Source organism: Giraffa tippelskirchi, chromosome 6 (genome assembly GCF_054371585.1).
Source record: "Giraffa tippelskirchi isolate mGirTip1 chromosome 6, T2T-mGirTip1v1.2.pri, whole genome shotgun sequence".
Taxonomy (NCBI): Eukaryota; Metazoa; Chordata; class Mammalia; order Artiodactyla; family Giraffidae; genus Giraffa; species Giraffa tippelskirchi.
In genome coordinates this window covers 151,840,966-151,866,111 of record NC_137280.1, presented here as the reverse complement: position 1 = coordinate 151,866,111, position 25,146 = coordinate 151,840,966, and the positions used below count along the sequence as shown (strand labels likewise).

General features: G+C 39.0%; 1 protein-coding gene across 4 annotated transcripts in view; it reads right to left on the bottom strand.

The window, feature by feature from the left end:
* Window positions 1-24,101, bottom strand: part of FAM151B (family with sequence similarity 151 member B) — a 33,810-nt gene extending 9,709 nt beyond the window's left edge. For all 4 annotated transcript variants that reach the window (XR_014057524.1, XM_081503809.1, XM_081503808.1 and 1 more), the window contains exons 1-4: window positions 23,994-24,101; window positions 18,804-18,929; window positions 9,985-10,150; window positions 1,872-2,089 (exon numbers count right to left, since the gene is read on the bottom strand). Coding sequence is in view for 3 of the 4 variants with exons in the window: in XM_081503809.1 (XP_081359935.1) it covers window positions 1,872-2,089; window positions 9,985-10,150; window positions 18,804-18,929; window positions 23,994-24,018 (535 nt within the window). In the remaining variant the exon portion in view is untranslated. The remainder of the gene's footprint in view (window positions 1-1,871; window positions 2,090-9,984; window positions 10,151-18,803; window positions 18,930-23,993) is intronic.
* Window positions 24,102-25,146: the final 1,045 nt, after the last annotated feature.

Sequence of the window (25,146 nt, the reverse complement as noted above, 5' to 3'; positions counted from 1 at the left end):
TTCTTAATCTATCAAGTACAAAAAAGGAAATGTTGGCACTATATACATATATAATTTAAAATTCTAAGGCTCTGCATCATTAATATACTCTATAAACTTAGATTTCCCACTTGTGTTAAGCTTTCTTTTCAAGGAAAAAGATGGTTGCTAGGTACTTACGAGCTATTTAAGTAATAATTAACTTCAAATTTTTTTTTAAATGTGGGGGCTAGTCCAAATTACTTACACATTTTATCTAAAATAGAAATAGTGTTTAAATTGGCTTTTATATATGTGTTTTGTGTTTTAAATCAAGTTTAGACATTGTGGAAAATATATCTGCCTATTTATAAACAGCTTCAGAAAAAAATGTATATTTTAAAAATAACCCCTAAACTCTGTCAAAAGTAGGTTGAAAAAGTATTGGTCTGTAAAGGAACAATTTACAAAAAGCCTATAGCAGTTAAATTCCTCATGAAAGAAGGGAAAGGTCTGCTTTCCTTTAAAATCTAGAGAATTGTATCTTTTTAATTAGAAAAAGGGGTTGCTAACATAAGCTATTACTTACATTACTACAAACATATAAACTCTCTTTTCTAAAATTTGTAGCATAAGAAGTAAGGGAAGATAAAACACATGGTGGTAATGACCATAGGCCAGCAGGGGAAAAGTAGCCTGGAAACATTCAACACCAACATGACTTAAAGACCCAGACATGGTTTAATTCAGTTCAAGCCTGAGATTAAAGTCAGAGTTAGACTAAACTGTGACTAAAAAGAGATCAGAAGCAGTATGGAAGCTATTAAATCGTTTCCAGTTTACCTTCTTTAAACACTTTGAATTATAGGCTATATCCTTTACTGACACTAATAAAATGATTAGAAAATTAACATAGAACAAATTTAAAGTATACCATTTTTCTCTGGATTATATCAATTGTTGGTCCAGGGGTTATAACCTCAATGTCACTATGCACCAGATAGCAGTTACTCTAATCTCATGTTAGATTTTAAAACTTTATATCTAAAGACAGTAACAGCAAATAAGTAAATTTAAAAATGCCATAAACACAAGATAAAGGCTAATATTTCCATAAACTCTAAATAACTTCTTGGTTAATTATTTTTACCATGTGTTCAGCTGTCCCAGAGGATCTGATTTTACTGGATCCCTGATTTAGGATCCCTAATTAGTGATCTTACTGGAAAATCACTAAATGGGGATGTATGAAGAAAAAGATGAATCCAAATAGTGTAATAAGTTTCATCCAGGAAAACAAAGCTGAACATCAGGTCCATCAAAAAGAGTACATGAAGAGAAAGAAGAAATTTCGCTGAGAGGAAAGTCTCGTGGCCTCCCACGCCCTCTCTGTCTAGCCAGAGGGTGTGAGGGCACCAAGCTTCTTTTCTAGCAGTATACATTTCAAGGACCTTCTAATATCAAGGGAACAGAATCCATGCTCTTCAACCACACACCCCCTACTTCTGGCCTTACATCACTTAAAAAGATTTTATTCCCGCTTCTGTATCTTTCATCCAACATAGAGAGTTTGCTTCAAAGCAAAAGAAAAAAAAGAGTACAGAATGCTCTACAAGTACAAAGAGACCAACTCGGAATTTGCTTAACGTATGTAAAGAGGCAGCTTTGGTTATTCTAGACCTTGCAAATAAATATTTTCTGTGGGAGCCTGGTGACAAAAGGTCACCAGTGAACAAGATCTATCTGAAATAACGGAAGGAAGAGTCATACACACATCTTGAGGGCCAGATCTTTCTCTCCCTTAGGCTCTTGGATTTATAGAACGTGGTTGTGGTTTTCTATTAAAGGTATTATTTTTATATCTGAGTGTATTTTACTTTGACCAAAAAGGAACACATATTTTAAATTATCACCTTCATTGACTTTCTCAGGATGCCATCCTGTTGTCCAACCCAGGGAAAATGTCACATCTGGAAAGAAGGATGTCACAGTGTCTACAAAAGGTTTTGCATCCACTACTCTGATATTTCCATTTGGACCAGGAAGAACATCAGCATTAATCCACACTGGACGCTTCAGATGCCTCTTGACATTTTCCAAGAGCATCATGGATGGTTCTACAGCTGCCAAACTAAAAACAATTTGTTGTCAATGAGATACATTTCTAAAGTAAAAGTAAAAAGTTCTTTTAGACTAGTGGCTTTAACATTCTCAAATTCATAATAAAAGTATAATATCATAATGTTTGAATTAAATAAAATCAAAGATTAGGTATCACCAGAGGGGAAAGTTAACATGTGCCATACCTTAAAATACTGATTTATACTTATTATTCATGAAGGTACTTAAGAGATTCTATAAATGTATGAATAATGCCACTACCTGTAGATAGAGAGATGTTTCAAAACCCTGTATTATGATCACTCAGTATAAAAACAATTTAAGAAAAGACACACTCACTCACTCATCAAAGAATGTATGAATAGGATTTAAAATTAAACATTTTGCAAATTCCAGTTTATGAAAATACCCAAAGTGCACTCAGACACCGTGTCTCTAACACTGGCTAATGACCTTGGGGAAAAGAGCCTCTTTCGCTTTATGTATTCTTGTGTGAGTCTGGACGCACAAACACATTTCTGAAAATGACTGCAAAATATAAAATTAAAACATTTCATTAAAGTTTTTATAAACTTCTTTTTTCTCCTCTACTGTAAACATCTTTTCTGAAAACTCAAGACAACTATATTTTAGTTACTTTTAAACTAAAAAGCAACTTCACTCCTTACTTCCCTATGTCTTTTCAGACAAATATATTTTGAAATAATAAGACTTTGAACAGCCAATATAATTTTTACTTTAAAAAAATACAAACAAACTTTATTGGAAAACTACACTACTTACAATCTTGAATCACTTCTGAATCTTTGAGGCCTATGCATATTTCTCAGAAAATTAGCTTTTAATGAACACAATGATTGGAGGGACGAAGAATCTGGGAGATGGATACTGGGAGGGAGAACATGCAGCACCTCTTTTCAGCCTTCAGCTTTTCTTCTTAATGGACTGAAGCCCTTCTGCCTATGCTCCCACCACTCTCCCCTCACTCCTTCTGGGCTTCCTGCTTTATGAGCAGAAACTGATGACGTTATCATTGTTGTTCATGTTGTTCAGCTGCCGGTCATGTCTGACTCTTTGCAACCCCGTGGACTGCAGCACAGCAGGCTTCCCTGTCCTTCATCATCTTTCGGAGTTTGCCCAAGTTCATGTCGATTGCATCAGTGATGCCATCCAACCATCTCATCCTCTGTTGCCCTCTTTTCCTGCCTTTCCAGTCTTTCCCAGCGTCAGGGTGTTTTCCAATGAGCCAGCTGTTCACATCAGATGACCAGAGTATTGGAGCTTCAGCTTCACCATCAGTTCTTCCAAAGAGTATTCAGGGTTGATTTCCATTAAAATTGACTGGTTTGATCTCCTTGCTTTTCAAGGGATTCTTAAGAGTCTTCTCCAGCACCACAGTTCAAAAGCATCAATTCTTCGGCGCTCTGTCTTCTTTATAGTCCAGCTCTCAAATCCGTACATGACTACTAGAAAGATCATAGCCTTGACTATATGGACCTTTGTCGGCAAAATGATATCTTTGCTTTTTGTGTGTGTGTGTGTCTTTGCTTTTTAACACATTGTTTTAGGTTTGTCATAGCTTTCCTGCCAAGAAGCAATCGTCTTCTAATTTCATGGCTGCAGTTATCATTCACAGTGATTTTAGAGCCCAAGAAGGAAAAAAATCTGTCACTGCTTCCACCTTTTCCCTTCCATCTGCCATGAAGTGAAAAGACCGGATGCCAGGATCTTTGTTTTTTTAATATTTAGTTTTAAGTTGGCTGTTTCATTCTCCTTCTTCACCCTCATCAGGAGACTCTTTAAGAATTCCTCTTCACTTTCTGCCATTAGAGTGGTATCATCAGCATATCTAAGGTTGTTGATATTTCTCCCAGCAATCTTGATTCCAGCTTGTAACTCATCCAGCCTGGCATTTTGCATGATGTGCTCTATGTATAAGTTAAACAAACAGGGAGACAATAAACAGCCTTTTCATACTCTTTTCTCAATCCTGAACCACTGTTGTTCCATACAGGGTTCTAACTGTTGCTTCTTGACCCACATACAGGTTTCCCAGGATACAAGTAAGATGGTCTGGTATTCCCATCTCTCTAAGAGTTTTTCACAGTTTGTTATGATACACACAGTGAAAGACTTTAGCATAGTCAATGAAACAGATAGATATTTTTTTGGAATTCCCTTGCCTTCTCTGTGATCCAACGAATGCTGGCAATTTGATCTTTGGTTCCTCTATCTTTTCTAAACCCAGTTTGGACATCTGGAAGCTCTCAGTTCATTTAATGCTGAAGCCTAGCTTGGAGGATTTTGAGCATAACCTTACTAGCATGGGAGATGAATGCAACTGTCGGGTGGTTTGAACATTCTTTAGTATACCCTTTTCTTTGGAATTGGGATGAGGACAGACCTTTTCCAGTCCTGCAGCTACTGCTGGGTTTTCCAAATTTGCTGACATATTGAGTGTAGCACTTTCATAGCATCATCTTTTAGGATTTTAAATAGCTCTGCTGGGATTCCATCATCTCCACTGACTTTATTGGCAGCAGCACTTCCTAAGGCCCACTTGATTTTATACTCCACAATGTTCGGCTCTGAGTGAGAGACTACACCATCGTCATTGTCTGAGTCATTAAGCTCTTTTTTTGTACAGTTCTTCTGTGTATTCTTTCCATCTCTTCTTGATCTCTTCTGCTTCTATAGGGTCATATTTATTAGTGAGCAAGGATATTGTTCACTAAAACCAGAGGAGATCAGCCTCTCTTTAACTCTGCTCCCATGTAATAAGCTGCTTTTTTCCTCATTCTTATGCCCCTGAAATGCAGGCCCTAGATTACAGTGGATTAACAAACTCTAATGCAGCACCTTAACAGATTCTAATATAGATGCAGTCATTTCTCTGTCTCAAATGCTTTCTGCCTTGAATGGTATCAATGTTGTGTTAAAAACCACAATTCTGAGATCTGGCCAACTGTACTTCCTACAAAATTCCCTCATTTTTGGTATCTTGTACCTATTCTCCCGGCAATCTTGATTCCAGCTTGTGTTTCTTCCAGCCCAGCATTTCTCATGATGTACTCTGCATATAAGTTAAATAAGCAGGGTGACAATATACAGCCTTGACGTACTCCTTTTCCTATTTGGAACCAGTCTGTTGTTCCATGTCCAGTTCTAACTGTTGCTTCCTGACCTGCATACAGGTATCTCAAGAGACAGGTCAGATGGTCTGGTATTCCCATCTCGTTCAGAATTTTCCACACTTTCTTGTGATCCACACAGTCAAAGGCTTTGGCATAGTCAATAAAGCAGAAATATATGTTTTTCTGGAACTCACTTGCTTTTTCGATGATCCAGCGGATATTGGCAATTTGATCTCTGGTTCCTCTGCCTTTTCTAAAACCAGCTTGAACATCTGGAAGTTCACGGTTCACGTATTGCTGAAGCCTGGCTTGGAGAATTTTGAGCATTACTTTACTAGCGTGTGAGATGAGTGCAATTGTGCGGTAGTTTGAGCATTCTTTGGCATTGCCTTTCTTTGGGATTGGAATGAAGACTGACCTCTTCCAGTCCTGTGGCCACTGCTGAGTTTTCCAAATTTGCTGGCATATCGAGTGCAGCACTTTCACAGCATCACCTTTGAGGATTTGAAATAGCTCAACTGGAATTCCATCACCTCCACTAGCTTTGTTCGTAGTGATGCTTTCTAAGGCCCATTTGACTTCACATTATTTAACTTATATGCAGAGTACATCATGAGAAACGCTGGGCTGGAAGAAACACAAGCTGGAATCAAGATTGCTGGGAGAAATATCAATAACCTCAGATATGCGGATGACACCACCCTTATGGCAGAAAGTGAAGAAGAACTAAAGAGCCTCTTGATGAAGGTGAAAGAGGAGAGAGAAAAAGTTGGCTTAAAGCTCAACATTCAGAAAACTAAGATCATGGCATCTGGTCCCATCACTCCATGGGAAATAGATGGGGAAACAGTGGAAACAGTGTCAGACTTTACTTTTTTGGGCTCCAGAATCACTGCTGATGGTGACTGCAGCCATGAAATTAAAAGACGCTTACTACTTGGAAGGAAGGTTATGGCCAACCTAGATAGCATGTTTAAAAGCAGAGACATTACTTTGCCAACAAAAGTCCGTCTAGTCAAGACTATGGTTTTTCCAGTGGTCATGTACGGATGTGAGAGTTGGACGGTGAAGAAAGCTGAGCGCCGCAGAATTGATGCTTTTGAACTGTGGTGTTGGAGAAGACTCTTGAGAGTTTCTTGGACTGCAAGGAGATCCAATCAATCCATCCTAAAAGAGATCAATCCTGGGTGTTCATTGGAAGGTCTGATGTTGAAGCTGAAACTCCAATACTTTGGCCACCTCATGCGAAGGGTTGACTCATTGGAAAAGACCCTAATGCTGGGTAGGATTGGGGGCAGGAGGAGAAGGGGACGACAGAGGATGAGATTGTTGGATGGCATCACCGACTCGATGAACATGGCTTTGGGTAGACTCCGGGAGTTGGTAATGGACAGAGAGGCCTGGCGTGCTGCAATTCATGGGGTCGCAGAGAGTCAGACACGACTGAGCGACTGAACTGAACTGTACCTATTACAAGGTACTTAAGCAACTTGTACCTATTACTCCAAAGCCTGCTTGTCTGCAAGTCCCACAGCAGCAGCTAAGTGCTGGTGGGGTTCTGCTCTTCAAAAGTGGAACAGGAGGAAACCTTAAACTAATCCACACATGTCTTAGAGCTGACCTCCTCTCCTTTTCTAGAAACGATTCTGATTTCTTAAGAAATCTGGTGTCTGTGGAGTTGGGTCAATCACTAACTTCCCATTTATATTCAACAGGAAGTTTCTTAGCCTTTCTCAATTTAGTAAACTGACATCAGGCTGTTTAACGATGGCTTGCCATCTGATAATATCTAGTCTCAGCATATTCTCCCCCAAACTGACATTGCACCAGCATATATTAGGTGTCTACCACGTGCAAAGCACTGCACTGTTAGACATAAAGAGCTACAACACAGAACATAATGAAGTAAGATTTTAATACACATATTCTCTTTTACAGGTAAATGTTTTAGTTATTACTAATGCAACAGACTATAGTACTGCCACTTTCCCTTTCCAGAAACATCAATAAGAAAAACAAAACCTGTATTAAGAAAAACACAAAACCTTACTAAGGAAAAAATTAGTTTTAATTTCTGGAACTTTACAAAATAATTAAATAATTCTTCTGGAAGAGTAAATGTGGGGGGTCCAGGAAGGGGAACACATGTAAACCCATGGCTGATTCATGTCAATGTATGGCAAAAACTATTACAATATTGTAAAGTAATTAGCCCCCAACTAAAATAAATAAATTTATTAAAAAAAAAAAAAAAAGAGTAAATGTGGAGGAAACGCCATATTTGAGGAGGAAAAAAAAAAGACTGAGGATAAACTTTTGCCCAACAGCAAAATACAATGTTTACTACAAAGAGTAATATACTATATTCCTAGCCTGGAAGACTCAATGTGTAAATATTGCAAAATAACAATTCTCTCCCAATTAATCTATAAATTCCTTTGTTCCTTCATCTGGAAGATGAGAATAGGAAGAATCTACTTCTTAGGATTGTTATAAAGATTAAATGAATTAACATTCAGTGCTCTTAGACCATGGAGGAGGAAATGGCAACCACTCCAGTGTTCTCGCCTGGAAAAATCCCATGGACAGAGGAGCCTGGTGGACTACAGTCCCTAGGGTCACAAAGAATCGGACAGAACTGAGCGACTGAGCATGCTCTTACTCTTAAAACTGTGTCTGACACACAGTAAGTGTTTATATAATTGTTAGTTAAATTCATTCTCCTTCAAATATGTATGACTAAAAAACATGAAAAATCTTTTTCTAGTGGCACAGCCTTTCAGTGGTGAATGCTAGCATTTAGGAATGAATGAGCTGATCTGACTGGTGAGGAGTCAAAGAATATATTACGTAGAGAACAAGTCTGCGGGCAATGGTAAACATTTAAAAAAAAGAAAACTGAGCATGTGAAAAGGCAAGGAGATCTAAAGTTTTGCTCACCAAGCATTAAGGATTAAACACTTTATTTCATGGTCCCTGGTGGCTCAGTTGGCAAAGAATCCACATGTAATGCAGGAGACCACCTGCAATGCAGGAGATGCCGGTTCAATCCCTGGGTTGGGAAGATCCCCTAGAGAAGGAAATGGTAACCTACTCCAGTATTCTTGCCTGGGAAATTCCATGGACAGAGGAGCCTGGTGGGCTATAGTTCATGGGGTTGCGAAGAGTCAGACACAACTGAACAACTAAACTGCCATCACAGAGAACACCGGACTGGCTCTAGGAAACCTGGAATCTGGTCCTAGCTCAGCTCTCTAGATTAGCTGTTGTCACATAACCTCTTTAGGACTAAGTTCCTTTGTCAATAAAATGGAGTTGGACTATTCACCATTCTAAAAGCTTTAAGATCTTACAATAGCTTTCATTCACAATATAAAGAGGTTTACTAGCATATTTAGCCCCACAACAAATGACAAGGCAAGGAGATCTAAAGTTTTGCTCATGGAGCATTAATGATTAAATACTTATTAGGTTTTTAAAAACCCTATGAATAAGATTTCCAATCCTTATTCATTTCTTGAGATGATTCAATTTTAAAATACTGTTCAAAGATAAAGTAAGTTTACCACACATCCTAGATTCTCATAGCAGTTGCCTTCATGGGTCTCATGAAGAGCTTTTATGGTGTCACAATAAATCCCTGGCTCTACCTATAATTTTTACACTGCCAAAATACCACAAAAGTAAAACTTTCCATGATGGTCACAGAGAAGGAAATGATACTTAATCTTGCTCTCTTCATTATCAATGTTTCTAAAACATTATTTTTAAGAAACTCTTCAGTAAGTAAAGAATTCTAAATAATTCCCCAAATATAATAACACAAATCAAGTAGGAAATGCATTAACTAACCCAACTACTGCCAACTCTCTCTCAGACTACTTCTTAATGAAAGTAGCATCTTAAACGTATTGTTCTATGGACTTGTGGACTTGTATGGCTCTATGACTTCCCTGGTGGCTCAAATGGTAAAGCGTCTGCCTATAATGCAGGAGACACGGGTTCGATCCCTGGGTCGGAAGATCCTCTGGAGAAGGAAATGGCAATCCACTCCAGTACTCTTGCCTGGAAAATCCCATGGATGGAGGAGCCTGGTGAGCTACAGTCCATGGGGTCACAAAGAGTTGGACACGACTGAGTGACTTCACTTTCTTTCTTTCAAATGGACTTGTGGACATAGTTGGGGAAGGAGAGGGTGAGACAAATTGAGAGAGTAACACTGAAATATATACACTACTATGTGTAAAACAGATAGCTAATGGGAAGCTGCTGTATAACGCAGGGAGCTCAGTTCCGTGCCCTGTGATGACCTAGAAGAGTGGGATGGTGGGGGAGCAGGAAAGTTCAAGAGAGAGGGGATACACACACACACACACACACACACACACACACATACAGCTTATTCACTTCATTGTACAGCAGAAACTAACACAACATTGTAAAGCAATTATCTTCCAATTAAAATTTTAAAAAGGTATTGGGAGTTATTCACATAGAAAAAAATTTACCATTCTATTATTACAATGGTCAGTTATGATAAATTCCCTTATAAAAATTAACTTAAGTTTAGCCTCAAAACGCTCCCAAGAACAATTTTAGCGGACAACTCTGTGGGTCTTTGGTCCATTCCTGAAACACATTAATTTGCAATTCCATTTTCAGTTTAGATAAAGTATAAAGTTACTTAGGTACAGATATATGAAGTTACTGATTTTTTTTCCTTATTGTTATTCTATAACAACCAGGAGACTGAACATGTTTGTACAAATACCTCTTAAAGTCCAGCTTTATGCCTTTATTGCTTTTAATAACTTCAGCTAGCCATTCCTGTAGAGTATTATCACTGTTTATTTCTGGAGGATGGGCCATGATTGGCTGGCCATGTTCTGATCCATCGCTTGGAAGAATGACATCAGCCTCTATCATATGAGCAGTACCTGTCCACATAAAAGAATCTAGGTTAGTGTTAATAGAGACTACAGCAGATGGCATGTCCAGTATCCTTTTGAGGAAGATAAAAAGGAGGAAAGAAAATAATATTTACTGAGAAATAACTAAGTGCCAGGTACTATGTCAGGCCTTGCACGTTGCCCTTGTTTGTTAGTCATGAGCAAACAGGTGGTGAGGAGTTAAATATCTTTGCCTAGGTCACAAACTGTTGTCCTAATATTTAATTTCTTCCCAGTATACAGCAAAGTGAGTATACAAAAGGAGGCTTCATAATTATTTGTTGAAGCATCAAGAACACAAATAGTACTTTTATCTTCTCACTCCTGAAATTAGAAACCATAGATGTTTATTGTTTATGTTTGAAACTCTATGCTATAGATTCAGTTCTTTGACCCAAAGCTTAGCTACTGTGTAAAAGCACACATCCTTGGAATGGATAAGAAGCTTCACTAATCACTTAGTGTGACTTAGCAGGCTTTGGTGGACTAATTTCAAAGATGTCTGACAACAATTCCTCCTATCTTCTCATCTCTTTCTCTTCCCCTTGAGTCTGGGTTGGTTTTGTGACTTGCTTTGACCAACAAAAGGAAGTGGAAGCAAAACTGTCAGTTCTAGGGTTAGCTCTTAAAAGGTCTGGCAGCTTCTGCTTCCGTCCTCTGGAAAGCCAGTTACCATGTAAAGAAGTTCGGGTAAGAATTCTGAAGACTCAGAAACCACATAGAGAGAGAGAAGCCACATAGAAGAAAACTAAGGCTTCATGCCTGACAGACAGCATTAGGTCTCTAACACGTGAGTGAGGCCATTTCAAAATTTCCAGGCCCAGCTGAGCAACCAGCCAAGTGTAGCAACATGAGTGTCCCCAACCTATTCCACGTGGAAGAGAAGAACCACTGTCTGACCCACAAAATCAGGAAAAATAATAAATCATTATTATTTGAAGCCACTAAGTTTTGGAGGTAATTTATTACACAGTAATAGAAAACAAGCAGAAATAGTTATCTGGAAGTGGGGCACTAGCATAAGAAAAACCTGAAATGTGTGACACTGGCTTTGGAATCCAGTAGAATCTAGAAAGGCACTGTTAACAGAGGTTGGAAGAGCAGTGAGAAAATTATTTTCACATAGTGGTGAAACTTCTGGCAACACTGGCACTTGTAGCAACCGGTGGAAGATAGATAGGATACCTAATGAATTTGAGGATTTGGCTAAGGAGGTTTCCAGGCAGAATGTTGAAAACATTAATTGGCTTCATTTAATTCCTATGCTAAAGGATGGGAAGAAAGAGCTGAGTTAAATAATTAGCTGTTTAGATTTTAAGCAGCATAAAGGGGAAATATTTCCAGCTCAGAACTCGTGTGAGTTAGAAAATAAAACCACTCTCTCCATCTGGCGAAAGATTCTCAAAGGAAGAGAAAGCCTCAGTCCAAAAGTCAAGTCCAGGATGCTGCTAGTAAACTATAGCCTCAGGATCAAGGCCAAATCAAGGATACAACTACAGGACACTTTATTAAGACCTGAGAAATATGGAGCCTTGGGTACCAATACAGCTAGATAAAAGAACTTATAGAATCTTACCGGTGTTATCCCATAGCACCCTAACTAGCAAACCAAAGCAGAGAGAGACCTGTCTCAAAGAGATTTGGCAGTAAAGCTTTTGACTAAAGGGATTGTTTATAATTTGATATATAAAAATCCCAGTACATTTTTAATAGAGCTGTTATAGACTTGGACCTGAAAAAAGAGAGTTAAAATGAAAAGATGTCTGTTGTTGCTGTTGTTCATTTGCTAAGCCATGTCCAACTCTTTGCAACCCCATCGACTGCAGCATGCCAGGCTCCTCTGTCCTCCACTATCGCCTGGAGTTTGCTCAAATTCATGTCCATTGAGTCAGTGATGCTATCTAACCATCTCATCCTCTGCCACTCCCTTCTTTTGCCTTCAATCGTTCCCAGCATCAGAGTCTTTTCTAATGAGTTGGCTCCAAACTATTGGAGCTTCAGCTTCAGCATCAGTCCTTCCAATGAATATTCAGGACTGATTTCCTTTAAGATTGACTGGTTTGATCTCCTTGCAGTCCAAGGGACTCTCAAGAGTCTTCTCCAACACCACAATTTGAAAGAATCAATTCTTTAGCACTCAGTCTTATTTATGGTGCAACTCTCACATCATACATGACTACTGGAAAAACCATAGCTTTGACTAGATGGACTTTTGTCAGCAAAGTGATGTCTCTGCTTTTTAATACACTGTCTAGGTTTGGCACAGCTTTCCTTTCAAGAAGTAAGCATCTTTTAATTTCATCGCTGCGATCACCATCTGCAGTGATTTTGGAGCCCGAGAAAATAAAATCTGTCACTGCTTCCACTTTTTCCTCTTCTATTTACCATGAAGTGATGGGACCGGTTGCCATGATTTTAGTTTTTTAAATGTTGAGTTTTAAACCAGCTTTTTCACTCTCCTCTTTTACCCCCATCAAGAGGTTTTTTTCATTCCTCTTTATTTTCTGCAATTAGAGTGGTATGAGCTGCGTATCTGAGGTTGTTGATATTTCTCCTGGCAATCTTGATTCCAGCTTGTGATTTATCCAGCCTGGCATTTCACATGATGTACTCTGCATATAAGTTAAATAAGCAGGGTGACAATATACAGCCTTGACATACTCCTTTCCCAATGTGGAACCAGTCCGCTGTTTCATGACAGGTTCTAACTGTTGCTTCTTGACCTGCGTACAGGTTTCTCAGGAGGTAGGTAAGGTGGTCTGGTATTCCCATCTCTTTAAGAATTTTCCACAGTTTGTTGTGATCCACACCGTCAAAGGCTTTAACGTAGTCAATGAAGCAGAAGTAGATGTTTTTTTCTGGAAATCCCTTGCTTTCTCTATGATCCAAGGAATGTTGGCAATTTGATCTCTGGTTCCTCTGCCTTTCTAAACCCAGCTGGTACATCTGAAGTTCTCAGTTCACATACTGCTTAAGACCAGCTTGAAGGATTTTGAAAAGCATTCTATGAACTCTCCATCTCCTCCATGCAGGAAATAGGTTGAAAAAGCTACTCAGCTGCACATACAGGTCATTTTCCAATAAGTGCATGAAGAGATGTTCAACATCATTAATCTTCAGGGAAATGCAAACGTAAACTACAATGAGATACCAACTTACAAATGCTAGGACAACTATAATGAAAAAGACAGACAATAACTAATGTTGACAAGGACATGGGGAAATTGGAAACATTCACTTGGCTGGTGAGAATATAAGAACCCACTCAGCTGCTTCAGAAAGCTTGGCAGTTTCTCAAAAAAAGTTAAACAGAGCTGTATTTAAGATGAAATAGGTCAAGCTTCTGTCTAATTTTATAAGTCACACAAACATGATTTCTCAGTAAAGTGGTATTTAGTATAACATATGTAGGCATTCCATCTTGTCTATCAGTGCAGTTGTAAAGGAACACGTAGGCTTTGGAATTCCTTAAGAGTAATAGTCAGTTTCTCCATTTATTAACTCCATTCATTTCCCATGAGTAGAAAAAAAAAAAATCACTAAACGGCAGTGTCAAGAGTCTCAGGCTCCATGTAAATTATGTTCCTGATGGTTTCTTTTAAGAATAAGAATGGAAGCTATGTAGTAAGGGCAAGAGATCATGGTGGCTTGGAATAGGGCGATGACAACAGAGATGGAGAGATGTGGATTAATTCAAAATGTATTTTGGAATAGAATTATAATGTCCAATACAGTAGATACAAGGAAAAAAAAAAAAAAACAAAGAATAGATGACTCCCAGATTTCTGGCTTAAGAATATATGCAGATTATAGTGCCATTTACTGAGAGAGGAAAGATCATAGGAATACAGGTTAGCAGACACAATAAGAATGTGATGCACATTCAGTTCACTTCAGTCATTCAGTGGGTCCGACTCTTGTGACCCCATGGACTGCAGCAGGTCAGGCCTCCCTGTCCCTAACCAACTCCCTGAGCTTACTCAAACTCACGTCCATCGAGTTGGTGATGCCATCCAACCATCTCATCCTCTGTCGTCCCCTTCTCCTTCTGCCTTCAATCTTTCCCAGCATCAGTATCTTTTCCAATGAGTCAGTTCTTCACATCAGGTGGCCAAAGTATTGGAGTTTCAGCTTCAGCATCAGTCCTTCCAATGAATATTCAAGACTGATTTCCTTTAGGGTGGACTGGTTGGATCTCCTTGCAGTCCAACGGACTCTCAAGAGTCTTCTCCAACACCACAGTTCAAAAGCATCAATTCTTCGGCACTCAGTTTTCTTTATAGTCCAACTCACACATCCATACATGACTACTGGAAAAACCATAGCTTTGACTAGACGGACCTTCGTTGGCAAAGTAATGTCTCTGCTTTTTAATGTGCAGTCTAGGTTGGTCATAACTTTTCTTTCAAGGAGAAAGCGTCTTTTAATTTCATGGCTGCAATCACCATCTGCAGTGATTTTGGAGCTCAGAAACATAAAGTCTAACACTGTTTCCATTGTTTCCCCATCTATTTGCCATGAAGTGATGGGACCAGATGCCATGATCTTAGTTTTCTGAACGTTGAGCTTTAAGCCAACTTTTTCACTCTTCTCTTTCACTTTCATCAAGAGGCTCTTTAGTTCTTCACTTTCTGCCGTAAGGGTGGTATCATCTGCATATCTGAGGTTATTGATATTTTTCCTGGCAATCTTGATTCCATTTTGTGCTTCATCCAGCCCAGCATTTCACATTATGTACTCTGCATATAAGTTAAATAAGCAGGGTGACAATATATAGCCTTGACATAATCCTTTCCTGATTTGGAACCAGTCTGTTTTTCCATGTCCAGTTCTAACTGTTGCTTCTTGACCTGCAAACCGACTTCTCAGGAGGCAGGTCTGGTGGTCTGGTATTCCATCTCTTGAAGAATTTTCCATAGTTTGTTGTGATCCACACAAAGGCTTTGACATAGTCAATAAAGCAGAAGTAGATGTTTTTTTGGAACTCTCTTGCTTTTTCGGTGATCCAACCGATGTTGGCTATCTGATCTCTGGTTCCTCTGCCTTTTCTAAAACCAGCTTGAACATCTGGAAGTTCACAGTTCACATACTGTTGAAGCCTGGCTTGGAGAATTGTGAGCATTACTTTGCTAGCGTGTGAGATGAATGCAATTGTGTGGAAGTTTGAGCATTCTTTGGCATTGCCTTTCTTTGGGATTGGAATGAAAACTGACCTTTTCCAGTCCTGTGGCCACTGCTGAGTTTTCCAAATTTGCTGGCATATTGAGTGCAGCACTTTCACAGCATCATCTTTGAGAATTTGAAATAGCTCAACTGGAATTCCATCACCTCCACTAGCTTTGTTCGTAGTGATGCTTCCTAAGGCCCACTTGACTTCACATTCCAGATGTCTGGCTCTAGGTGAGTGATCACACCATTGTGATTATCTGGGTCGTGAAGATCTTTTTTGTATAGTTCTTCTGTGTACTCTTGCCACCTCTTCTTATATATCTTCCACTTCTGTTAGGTCCATACCATTTCTGTCCTTTATTGTGTCCATCTTTGCATGAAATGTTCCTTTGGTATCTCTAATTTTCTAGTCTCTAGTCTTTCCCATTCTATTATTTTCCTGTATTTCCTTGCATTGATCACTGAGGAAGGCTTTCTTACATCTCCTTGCTAGTCTTTGGAACTCTGCATTCAAATGGGTATATCTTTCCTTTTCTCCTTTGCCCTTCGCTGCTCTTCTTTTCACAGCTTTTTGTAAGGCCTCCTCAGACAACCATTTTGCCTTTTTTGCATTTCTTTTTCTTGGGAATGGTCTTGATCCCTTCCTCCTGTACAATGTCAGGAACCTCTGGCCATAGTTCTTCAGGCACTCTATCAGATCTAATCCCTTGAATCTATTTGTCACTTCCATTGTATAATCATAAGGAATTTTATTTAGGTCATACCTGAATGGTCTAGTGGTTTTCCCTACTTTCTTCAATTTAAGTCTGAATTTGGCAATAAGGAGTTCATGATCTGAGCCACAGTTGGTTCCCAGTCTTGTTTTTGCTGACTGTATAGAGCTTCTCCATCTTTGGCTGCAAAGAATATAATCAATCTGATTTCGGTATTGATCATCTGGTGACGTCCATGTGTAAAGTCTCCTCTTGTGTTGTTGGAAGAGGGTGTTTGCTATGACCAGTGCATTCTCTTGGCAAGACTCTGTTAGTCTTTGCCCTGCTTCATTCTGTACTCCAAGGCCAAATTTGCCTGTTACTCCAGGTATCTCTTGAATACCTACTTTTGCATTCCAGTCCCCTTTAATGAAAAGGACATCTTATTTGGGTGTTAGTTCTAAAAGGTAGTGTAGGTCTTCATAGAACCGTTCAACTTCAGCTTTTCAGCATTACTGGTTGGGGCACAGACTTGGAGTACTGTGATATTGAATGGTTTGACTTGGAAATGAACAGAGATCACTCAGTCGTTTTTGAGACTGCATCAAAGTACTGCATTTCGGACTCTGTCAACTGTGAGGGCTACTCCATTTCTTCTAAGGGATTCCTGCCCACAGTAGTAAATATAATGGTCATCTGAGTTAAATTTACCCATTCCAGTCCATCTTAATTCACTGATTCCTAGAATGTCAATGTTCACTCTTGCCATCTCCTGTTTGACCACTTCCAATCTGCCTTGATTCATGGACCTAACATTCCAGGTTCCTATGCAATATTGTTGTTTAAAACATCGCACTTTACTTCCATCACTAGTCACATCCACAACTGGGTGTTGTTTTTAAACACTTTGACTCTGTCTCTTCATTCTTTCTGGAGCTATTTCTCCACTGATCTCCATTCGCATACTGGGCACCTACTGACGTGGGGAGTTTATCTTTCAGTGTCCTAACTTCTTGCCTTTTCATACCATTCATGGAGTTCTCAAGGCAAGAATACTGAAGTGGTTTGCCATTCCCTTCTCCAGTGGACCACGTTTTGTCAGAACTCTCCACCATGACTCACTGTCTTGGGTGGCCCTACATGGCATGGCTCATAGTTTCATTGAGTTAGACAAGGCTGTTGTCCATGTGATCAGTTTGGTTAGTTTTCTGCGATTGTGGTTTTCATTCTATCTGTACTGGGATGGATGAGAATAAGAGGCTTATGGAAGCTTCCTGATGGGAGAGACTGACTGAGGGGGAAACTGTGTCTTGTTCTGATGGGTGGGGCCATGCTCAGTAAACCTTTAATCCAATTTTCTGTTGAAGCACAAGAACTCTCTAAGTGAAAACAGCAAATAAGAAGTTGGATAGACTAGTGCTCAGAAGAGAGGGAAGCCTAGCCTGGAGACAGGTATGTCAGTTACCCAGCCTCTCTCCCCATTCTCCCACCCATGGCTGTTGGGTAGGAGGCCTTTGAAGGTCAGGGTATGCCTCTGCTTTGGGAGACTGCCTGGCCACCACGTTTCCCATCTCAGGGAGAGTCAGAGGAAGAAGTCTGCATATCAAGATTAACACTCCAACCAGAGGAGCCCCAGCCTTTCACAAGAGCCAGACAATAGAAAACAGCTTTGGGTTTTTTGTGATTTTCTACACAAGAAAATCCCAAATAGATGCTACTTACACTAAAACAAAACTCAAAGAAATATGTTTATAGAAATGAAGTTAAAATTATCTATCTTGCTTATACTGTTTACATTCCCTAATGCAGAAATTTACTATATTTTTATTAATACACTGAGTTGATGACTATAGTCACACTGTTCCTAAATATGTTACAAAGGTTTTTTAAAAAATACTACGTTTTTTATTCTCAAAGAGATTTAATAATTTCTATTTTTAACCAGCATTTCTTTTAATATATATTTTAAAAATCTACATGCAGAAATGTTATAACAAAAAATAACATTATATGTAATAACTTTTGTAAACAATTTTGACAAATCTGAGATCAGATGTGTTGACAATGCAACTCTTATGTTGACAAATGGCATTCGACATTGTTCCTCCTGTACTTTGCTTTTTTAAATCACAGACATTGTTGAAAATCCAATATCACATATTAATGAAAACAGAAACAGCTTCATTAATAACAGTTGTACTAAATTTAAATATTCTGGAAGCAATGAGATAAAGCAGTGTGATACATGTCTCCAGGAACCTGTTTTCTTTCCTTTGTATTTGAAAGAAATTGCAAGATTAGCCAGGACTGAGAAAAGGGACTTGATAAAAAGTACCCCCAAAACTATAAAACTTGGGGTTCTGGTTGACTAAGAGAAAGTAAAGAAGATATTATCTGAAAAACTAAGTAACCTATGAAAAATTCCCAGATCAACAGCAGACTGCCAGCAACTGGCAATGACTTCCATTGATTATTCCATTGATTATTTTTAAAACAAGTCTAGAAGTAAAGTATTCATATTTAATTAAATTATTTCTAGGTCTGAGACTTCTACATTTACTATTATAAACCATAAAACTTAAAGATTGCTTCCAAATTTTTAGCTGTTACAGAGAAATCCAATTTATTTTCTGCTTTGATTTTTATAAGAATGTTTATGTTAGCCAAGACTTTACACTTGAATCATCTAAGGCTCTGGTACCTGCAAATATGACCAGATTAAAAAAAAAAAAAATTGAATTAGTCTGTTACCTAAGGTAAGCACAGGAATACTGACTTACTTCTCAGGGCCTCCCTCATCTGCACCTTGTGGTTAGCTGCATGGTACCAGGTGATTTGGGCGCCGTCTTCTGTTGTGATCTGGTTATTCCTCAGAAAATAGTCCAGTATATTTTCACTCCAAGACCCTAAAATGACAGCATTCATATTAAAAATAATTTTGTAGGGTACTTTTTTTTAATAAAAAGGGCACAGCATATGTTGATGGAGAAAAATAAAGCAATAAAACTGAAAAAAGATTTCAAAAAATTAAGAATCAGTATCAAGATGGGCTTCCCAGGTGGCGCTAGTGGTAAAGAATCTGCTAGCCAATGCAGGAGATGCAAGAGATTAGGGTTCGATCCCTGGGTAGGGAAGATCCCCTGGAGGAGGGCATGGCAACCCACTCCAGTATTCTTGCCTGGAGAATCCTATGGACAGTAAAGCCTGGTGGGCTACAGTCCATAGGGTTTCAAAGAGCCGGGCATGACTGAAGCGACTCAGCACACATTAAGATGTGACAAGTATAAAGACATATATATATATATATATATTTATATATAAATACGCTATAAATGCGGAATAGGAAATGGCAACCCACTCCAGTATTCTTGCCTGGAGGATCCCATGGACAGAGGAGCCTGGCGGGCTAGCAGTTCAAGGGGTCACAAAGAGTCGGACACAACTGAGTACGCACACATGCATGCTATATATGATGTAAGTAATAATCAGTAAACATATAGGATAGTCTGAGCCTCAGAAGTGTAAAGAAAAACGCAGGAAGAAAAAAAAACTGTTAAGAAGCAGATATTTTAAAGCAGGAATTTTCACATGGTATCTTCTCCAATTCTAGCCCCATAATTAAGTAAAACGTATGTAAAGCCAAAGCTATATTAAAAACATCAAAATTTTGTAGAACTTAAACTCTCCACCTGAGGCTCTATTCTATATTTATATTAACCATTAGAATTTTAAATTATACATTTAAGCATGCATGTGTGCTAAATCACTTCAGTTGTGTCTGACTCTTTTCAACCCTATGGACTGTAGTCCATTAGGCTTCTCTGTCCATGAGATTCTCCAGGCAAGAATACTGGAGTGGGTTGCCATGCTTTCCTCCAGGGGATCTTTCCCGCCCAGGGATCAAACCCACTGTCTCTTACATCTCCTGTATTGACAGGTAGGTTCTTTACCACTAGCGCCAACTGGGAAGCCCAACATTTAAGCATATTCACCTTCAAATTATGAGTGTCAGCAACACTTATGAGTGACTAAGTAAATTCTGAGTTAGTATTTTTAGATTTCTCTAGCATGTACAAATATACATAATTCCTGTATCTTTCGACTACTTTTTGGCAGACCAGATTTTTTTCTTAATTAGGCATTAAAATGTGTGAGTTAATTTAGTTAAGACTAAAATACTTGAATCAGTTCTACTCCATACAATGCCATATCCCACTGAAAGTCAAGGTGTTAGTCACTCAGTCGTGTTCGACTCTTTGCAACCCCTTGGACTGTAGCCCACTAGGCTCCTCTTGCCCATGGGGATTCTCCAGGCAAGAATACTGGAGTGGGTTGCCATTTCCTTCTCCAGGGGATCTTCCCAACCCAGGGATCAAACCCTGGTCTCCTGCATTGCAGGCAGATTCTTTGCTGTCTGAGTCACCGGGGAAGCCCCCATAACAAGGAGAAAAGGCTGAAAAACAGTAAGAGTTATCTATAACCTTACCTCCCCAATTTTTGTTCATTGTTTTTTGAATATTTAAGTACCTACCAAATGGCTACAAATTCCCTATGCATGAGAGTGTGTCTTCCATTAATTGTTTATTAATTCTACATAACAACAGTTTAAAAACTTAATGATGGCCATTATAAACTGCTGACAAGACAATGAAAGAAAATAAAATTTGATAAGACAATAGAGGGGGATATGAAAATAACTTCTAAGTAATATTCACGGAACTTAATGACCACTCTGCATATTAGATTACAGAGTAAAGAGAGGGGAGAGTTAATTGTGGTATCCACTATCCCTCAAGCAGTCTCCTATAGAAAAACACATGTCCCTTCTTAGCATATGCAATAGTCACAGACCTTTCAGACTCAGATGAAAATATATGGTCATCATTTTTAAAATGTTTAACTTATGCATCTTAAAAAGGCACAGTAATTATTGGCCAAAACAGGAATGTCCAACGATGGGAAGTAATTAAATCGCAATTTATCCTCATGATAAAATATGTAATTGATGTGGCTGTTAAACATGAAGTTTATGAGATATGTGACTTCCCTGGCAGTCCAGTGGTTAAGACTCTGCTCTTCCAATGCAGGGGGCACGGGTTTGATCTTTGGTTGGGGAATTAAAGATTCCACTAAAGATGCTGTGTGGTGTAGAAAACAAACAAACAAAGAAACAGAAGTAAAAAAATTCACCCCTATGTTCATAGCAGCACTAGTCACAATAGCCAGGTTATGGAAACAACCTAAATGTCCACGGACAGATGAATGGACAAGGAAAATGTGGTACATATATACAATGGAATACTGCTGCTAAGTCGCTTCAGTCGTGTCCAACTCTGTGCGACCCCACAGACAGCAGCCCACCAGGCTCTGCCGTCCCTGGGATTCTCCAGGCAAGAACACTGGAGTGGGTTGCCATTTCCTTCTCCAGTGCATGAAAGGGAAAAGTGAAAGTGAAGTCACTGTCGTGTCCGACTCTTAGCAACCCCATGGACTGTAGCCTCCATAAAAAGAACAAAATAATGCCATTTGCAGCAACATGGATGCAACCAGAATGTTACTTAAGGGTTATTTTTATATGCCTGCATGTCATAATAAAGACCTAGCGCAGCCCCCCCAAAAAAGTCAACTGTTTTCAACTGAATTTCAACTGAATAAGTGGAAGTTGAAAACACAATACCATTTACATTAAACCCACAAAACCAAAACACTTTGGTATAAAGCTAACAAAATATGTAAAGATATACATGAGGATAACTACTCAGATGAATGAAATCAAAGAATTAAATAAATGGATAGATATTCCATGTGTATGGATAGGAAGGCTCAATATTGTCAAGATTGCAGTTCTTCCCAACTTAATCTACAGATTCAAGCAATTCCAATCAAAATCCCACCAAGTTATTTTGTGGCTATCAACTAACTGGTCCTAAAGTGTATGTGGAAGGCAAAAACTCAGAATAGTCAATATAATATTGAAGGAGAACAAAGTGATGAGTCTATCCAACATCAAGACTTACTATAAAGCTACAGCAATTAAGACAGTGTTGTTTTGGTGAAAGAATAAACAAATAGATCAATGGACCAAAACAGAGAGGCCCCCAAATAGACCCTCATAAATAGAGGTAACTGATCTTTGATGAAGGCACAAAGGCAACACAATAGGGAAAAGACAACATTTTCAACAAAGTTTTTTTTAGCAAAAAAAAAAAAAAAATTTAGACACAGAACTCATACCTTCACAAAAATTAACTCAATACAGATCACAGATCTAAGTGTAAAATTCAAAACTATAAAACTCCTACAAGATAACATAGAAGAAAACATAGATGACCTTCAGTACAGCAATGACTTTTTAGATACAGCACTAAAGGCACTATCCATGAAAGAAATAATGGATAAGCTGGACTTGATTAAAATAAGAAACTTGTGCTCTGCAAAAGATAACATCAAGAGAATGAAAAGATAAGCCACAGAGTGGGAGAAAACCTTTGCAAAAGATACATATGATAAAAGACTATTAACCTAAATATATAAAGAACTCTTATAACTCAACAATAAAAAAACAACTTCATTAAAAAAAAAAAAAATAGGCCAAAGACTTAACAGACACCTTAACAAAGAAGATAGATGGCAATCATATAAAAAGGTGCTCCACATCACTTTTCATCAAACACAAATTAAAACAACAGGGTATAACTACACACTTACTAAAATGGCCAAAATCCAGAACACTAGTATATCAAATGCTGGTGAGGATATGGAGTAACAGGAATCTTCACTCATTGTGTGGGAATGCAAAATGGTATAGCCACTTTAAAATAAAGCTTGCCAGTTTCTTACAAAGCTAAGTATATTCCCATCATACAATCCAGAAATCACCCCTTGATATTTACCCAAAGGAGTTGAAAACTTATGTCCATACAATAACATGCACACTTATGTTTTTAGCAGTTTTATTCACAGCACACTTAGGTTTATAGCAGTTTTATTTACAACTGCCAAAACTTGGAAGCAACAAAGATATCTCTCAGAATATGAATGGATAAACCATGGTACAGTCACACAACAGAATTATTACTGTTCGCTAAAAAGGAATGAGCTCTCAAACTATGAAAGGACATGGGGAAAGCTTAAACACACATTACTAAGTGAAAAAAAGCCAATGTGGAAAGCCGATGTACTCTATGACTCCAACTACACGACATTCTGGAAAAGACAAAAAAAAAATCTATGGAGACAATAGAAAGATCACTGATTTTCAGGGGTTGGGGGAAAGAAGATAAGTAGGTAAAGCACAAAGGATTTTTAGGACAGTGAAACTATTTTGTATGATACTCTACCATGGACCATGTCATTCATTACATATGTGTCTAAACTCACAGATCCTGCACCACCAAGAGTGAACAATGTAAAGGATGGACTTTGAGTGATTGTGATACACCAAGGTAGGCTCACAGTTGTAACAAAAGTACCACTCTGAAGAGGAAGGCTGATAATGGGAAGCTATGTATTTGTCCCTAGAGTAGGAAATGGCAAACCACTCCGGTATTTTTGCTAGCAAAATCCCAGGTCATGGGGTCGCAGAGTCCAACATGACTGAGCACGCATGCCTATGTCAGGTAGGGCTGAATGGAGAACCTCCAGGTCTTCCACTTAATATCCCTAAGAACCTAAAACTGCTCTTTTGAGAAAAAGAAATCCTTTACAAAAAGGCACAATGTTCTTGCCATTCTTGAACACCCCAAAAGCTTTTCGCTAACGCCCACACTGGGAACCAAGGCTCTAGGCTATTTGATTATGGGCGCACGTGGAGAACGCGGACCACGAAGATCCAATATAGGGAGGAGTGTCATCAGAAGAGACTCTCAAAGGGCCCCCTTACGGCACCGGGCCCGAGAAAATGCCCACTCACTGCAAGCCAACAGTGTGGAGCACGGTCTCAGACTCGGAGCCTGGGGAGCCCCGCTTACCAGAGCCCCCGGCGGTCGCTGTCATGGTGACAGTGAGCCTCAATCTGCGCAGGCGCCGAGGGTGGGCACCGCTGATGACCCGTCACCGGTGGCGAGAAAACTCGACTCGACAGACTAAGAGGAGTGGCCTGCGAGACGAGAGGCTGAGGAGCAATGCGCACGCGCAGAGGCTGCAGCTCGAGTTTCGCGGGTGCGCGGTCCTGCTGGGTGTTGTTCGCGTCCAAGTGTCGCGCGACTTGCTCTTCGGGAAAGTAGAGTAGTTTTGAAGGACGTCTAGTCAGGGAAGACGGAAGCTGGTTTGAGACGCCTGGTTGCTGCAGTGGGGTACGAATTTGCAAAGTTCGATATATTTTTTCTTTTTGATAACATCCTAAAAGATGACATGAAATCATAGCTTCATAAAAGTGAGTGTTTCTGCATGAGGAGGCTGAAGTGCTAAGTCTAATTTTTTCTGTTCCCCTCTTCTCTCTGACGGTTTTCGTTAGAAACACTCCTATCAACTAGTCTGGCACCCAGCGCCTTCTTTGCCCTCCTTAACTCCTTTCCACAACCAAGCTGGGGTTGGAAAAAGCGCCAGTGGAGTCAAACTGATGAGAATTAGCAACGTATCACTGCCGTATTCTAGTACTGTAACTAATTCCACTCAGTCTGTCAGTTGTAAAATTAGGACAACAAATAGCACACGTTACACAAGGGACAAATGGCAGTCCTTCTCGCCCAGCTCTTCAGATTTTAACATGCGTTAAGTCCAGACAAGTTGTAATTATCTGTGTGTCTTCAGTGAGGCTGGATTTTCTCAAGATCAAAAGATTTCTTGAGTTTCAGAAAACACTAAATTTCAATGACTTCATTTATCTTAAGGAAAAATCTTTCTGGAGACATACAATTGACTGGCTTGTATTTGATCTGCATTTCCTAATGATACAAAATGTTACACATTTAAAGGGTACAATTTACAATTCAATGTAGTCATATCATTGTGCAGCCAGCACCACAATTTTAGAACGTTTCCATCATCCAAAGCAGTCACTCCCCATTTTCTTCCTAACTTTAGGGAGCCACTAATCCACTTTCTGGCTCTATGGATTTGCCCATTCTGTACATTTCATTTAAATGACATCATGCAGTATTTTGTGACTGGCTTCTTTCACTT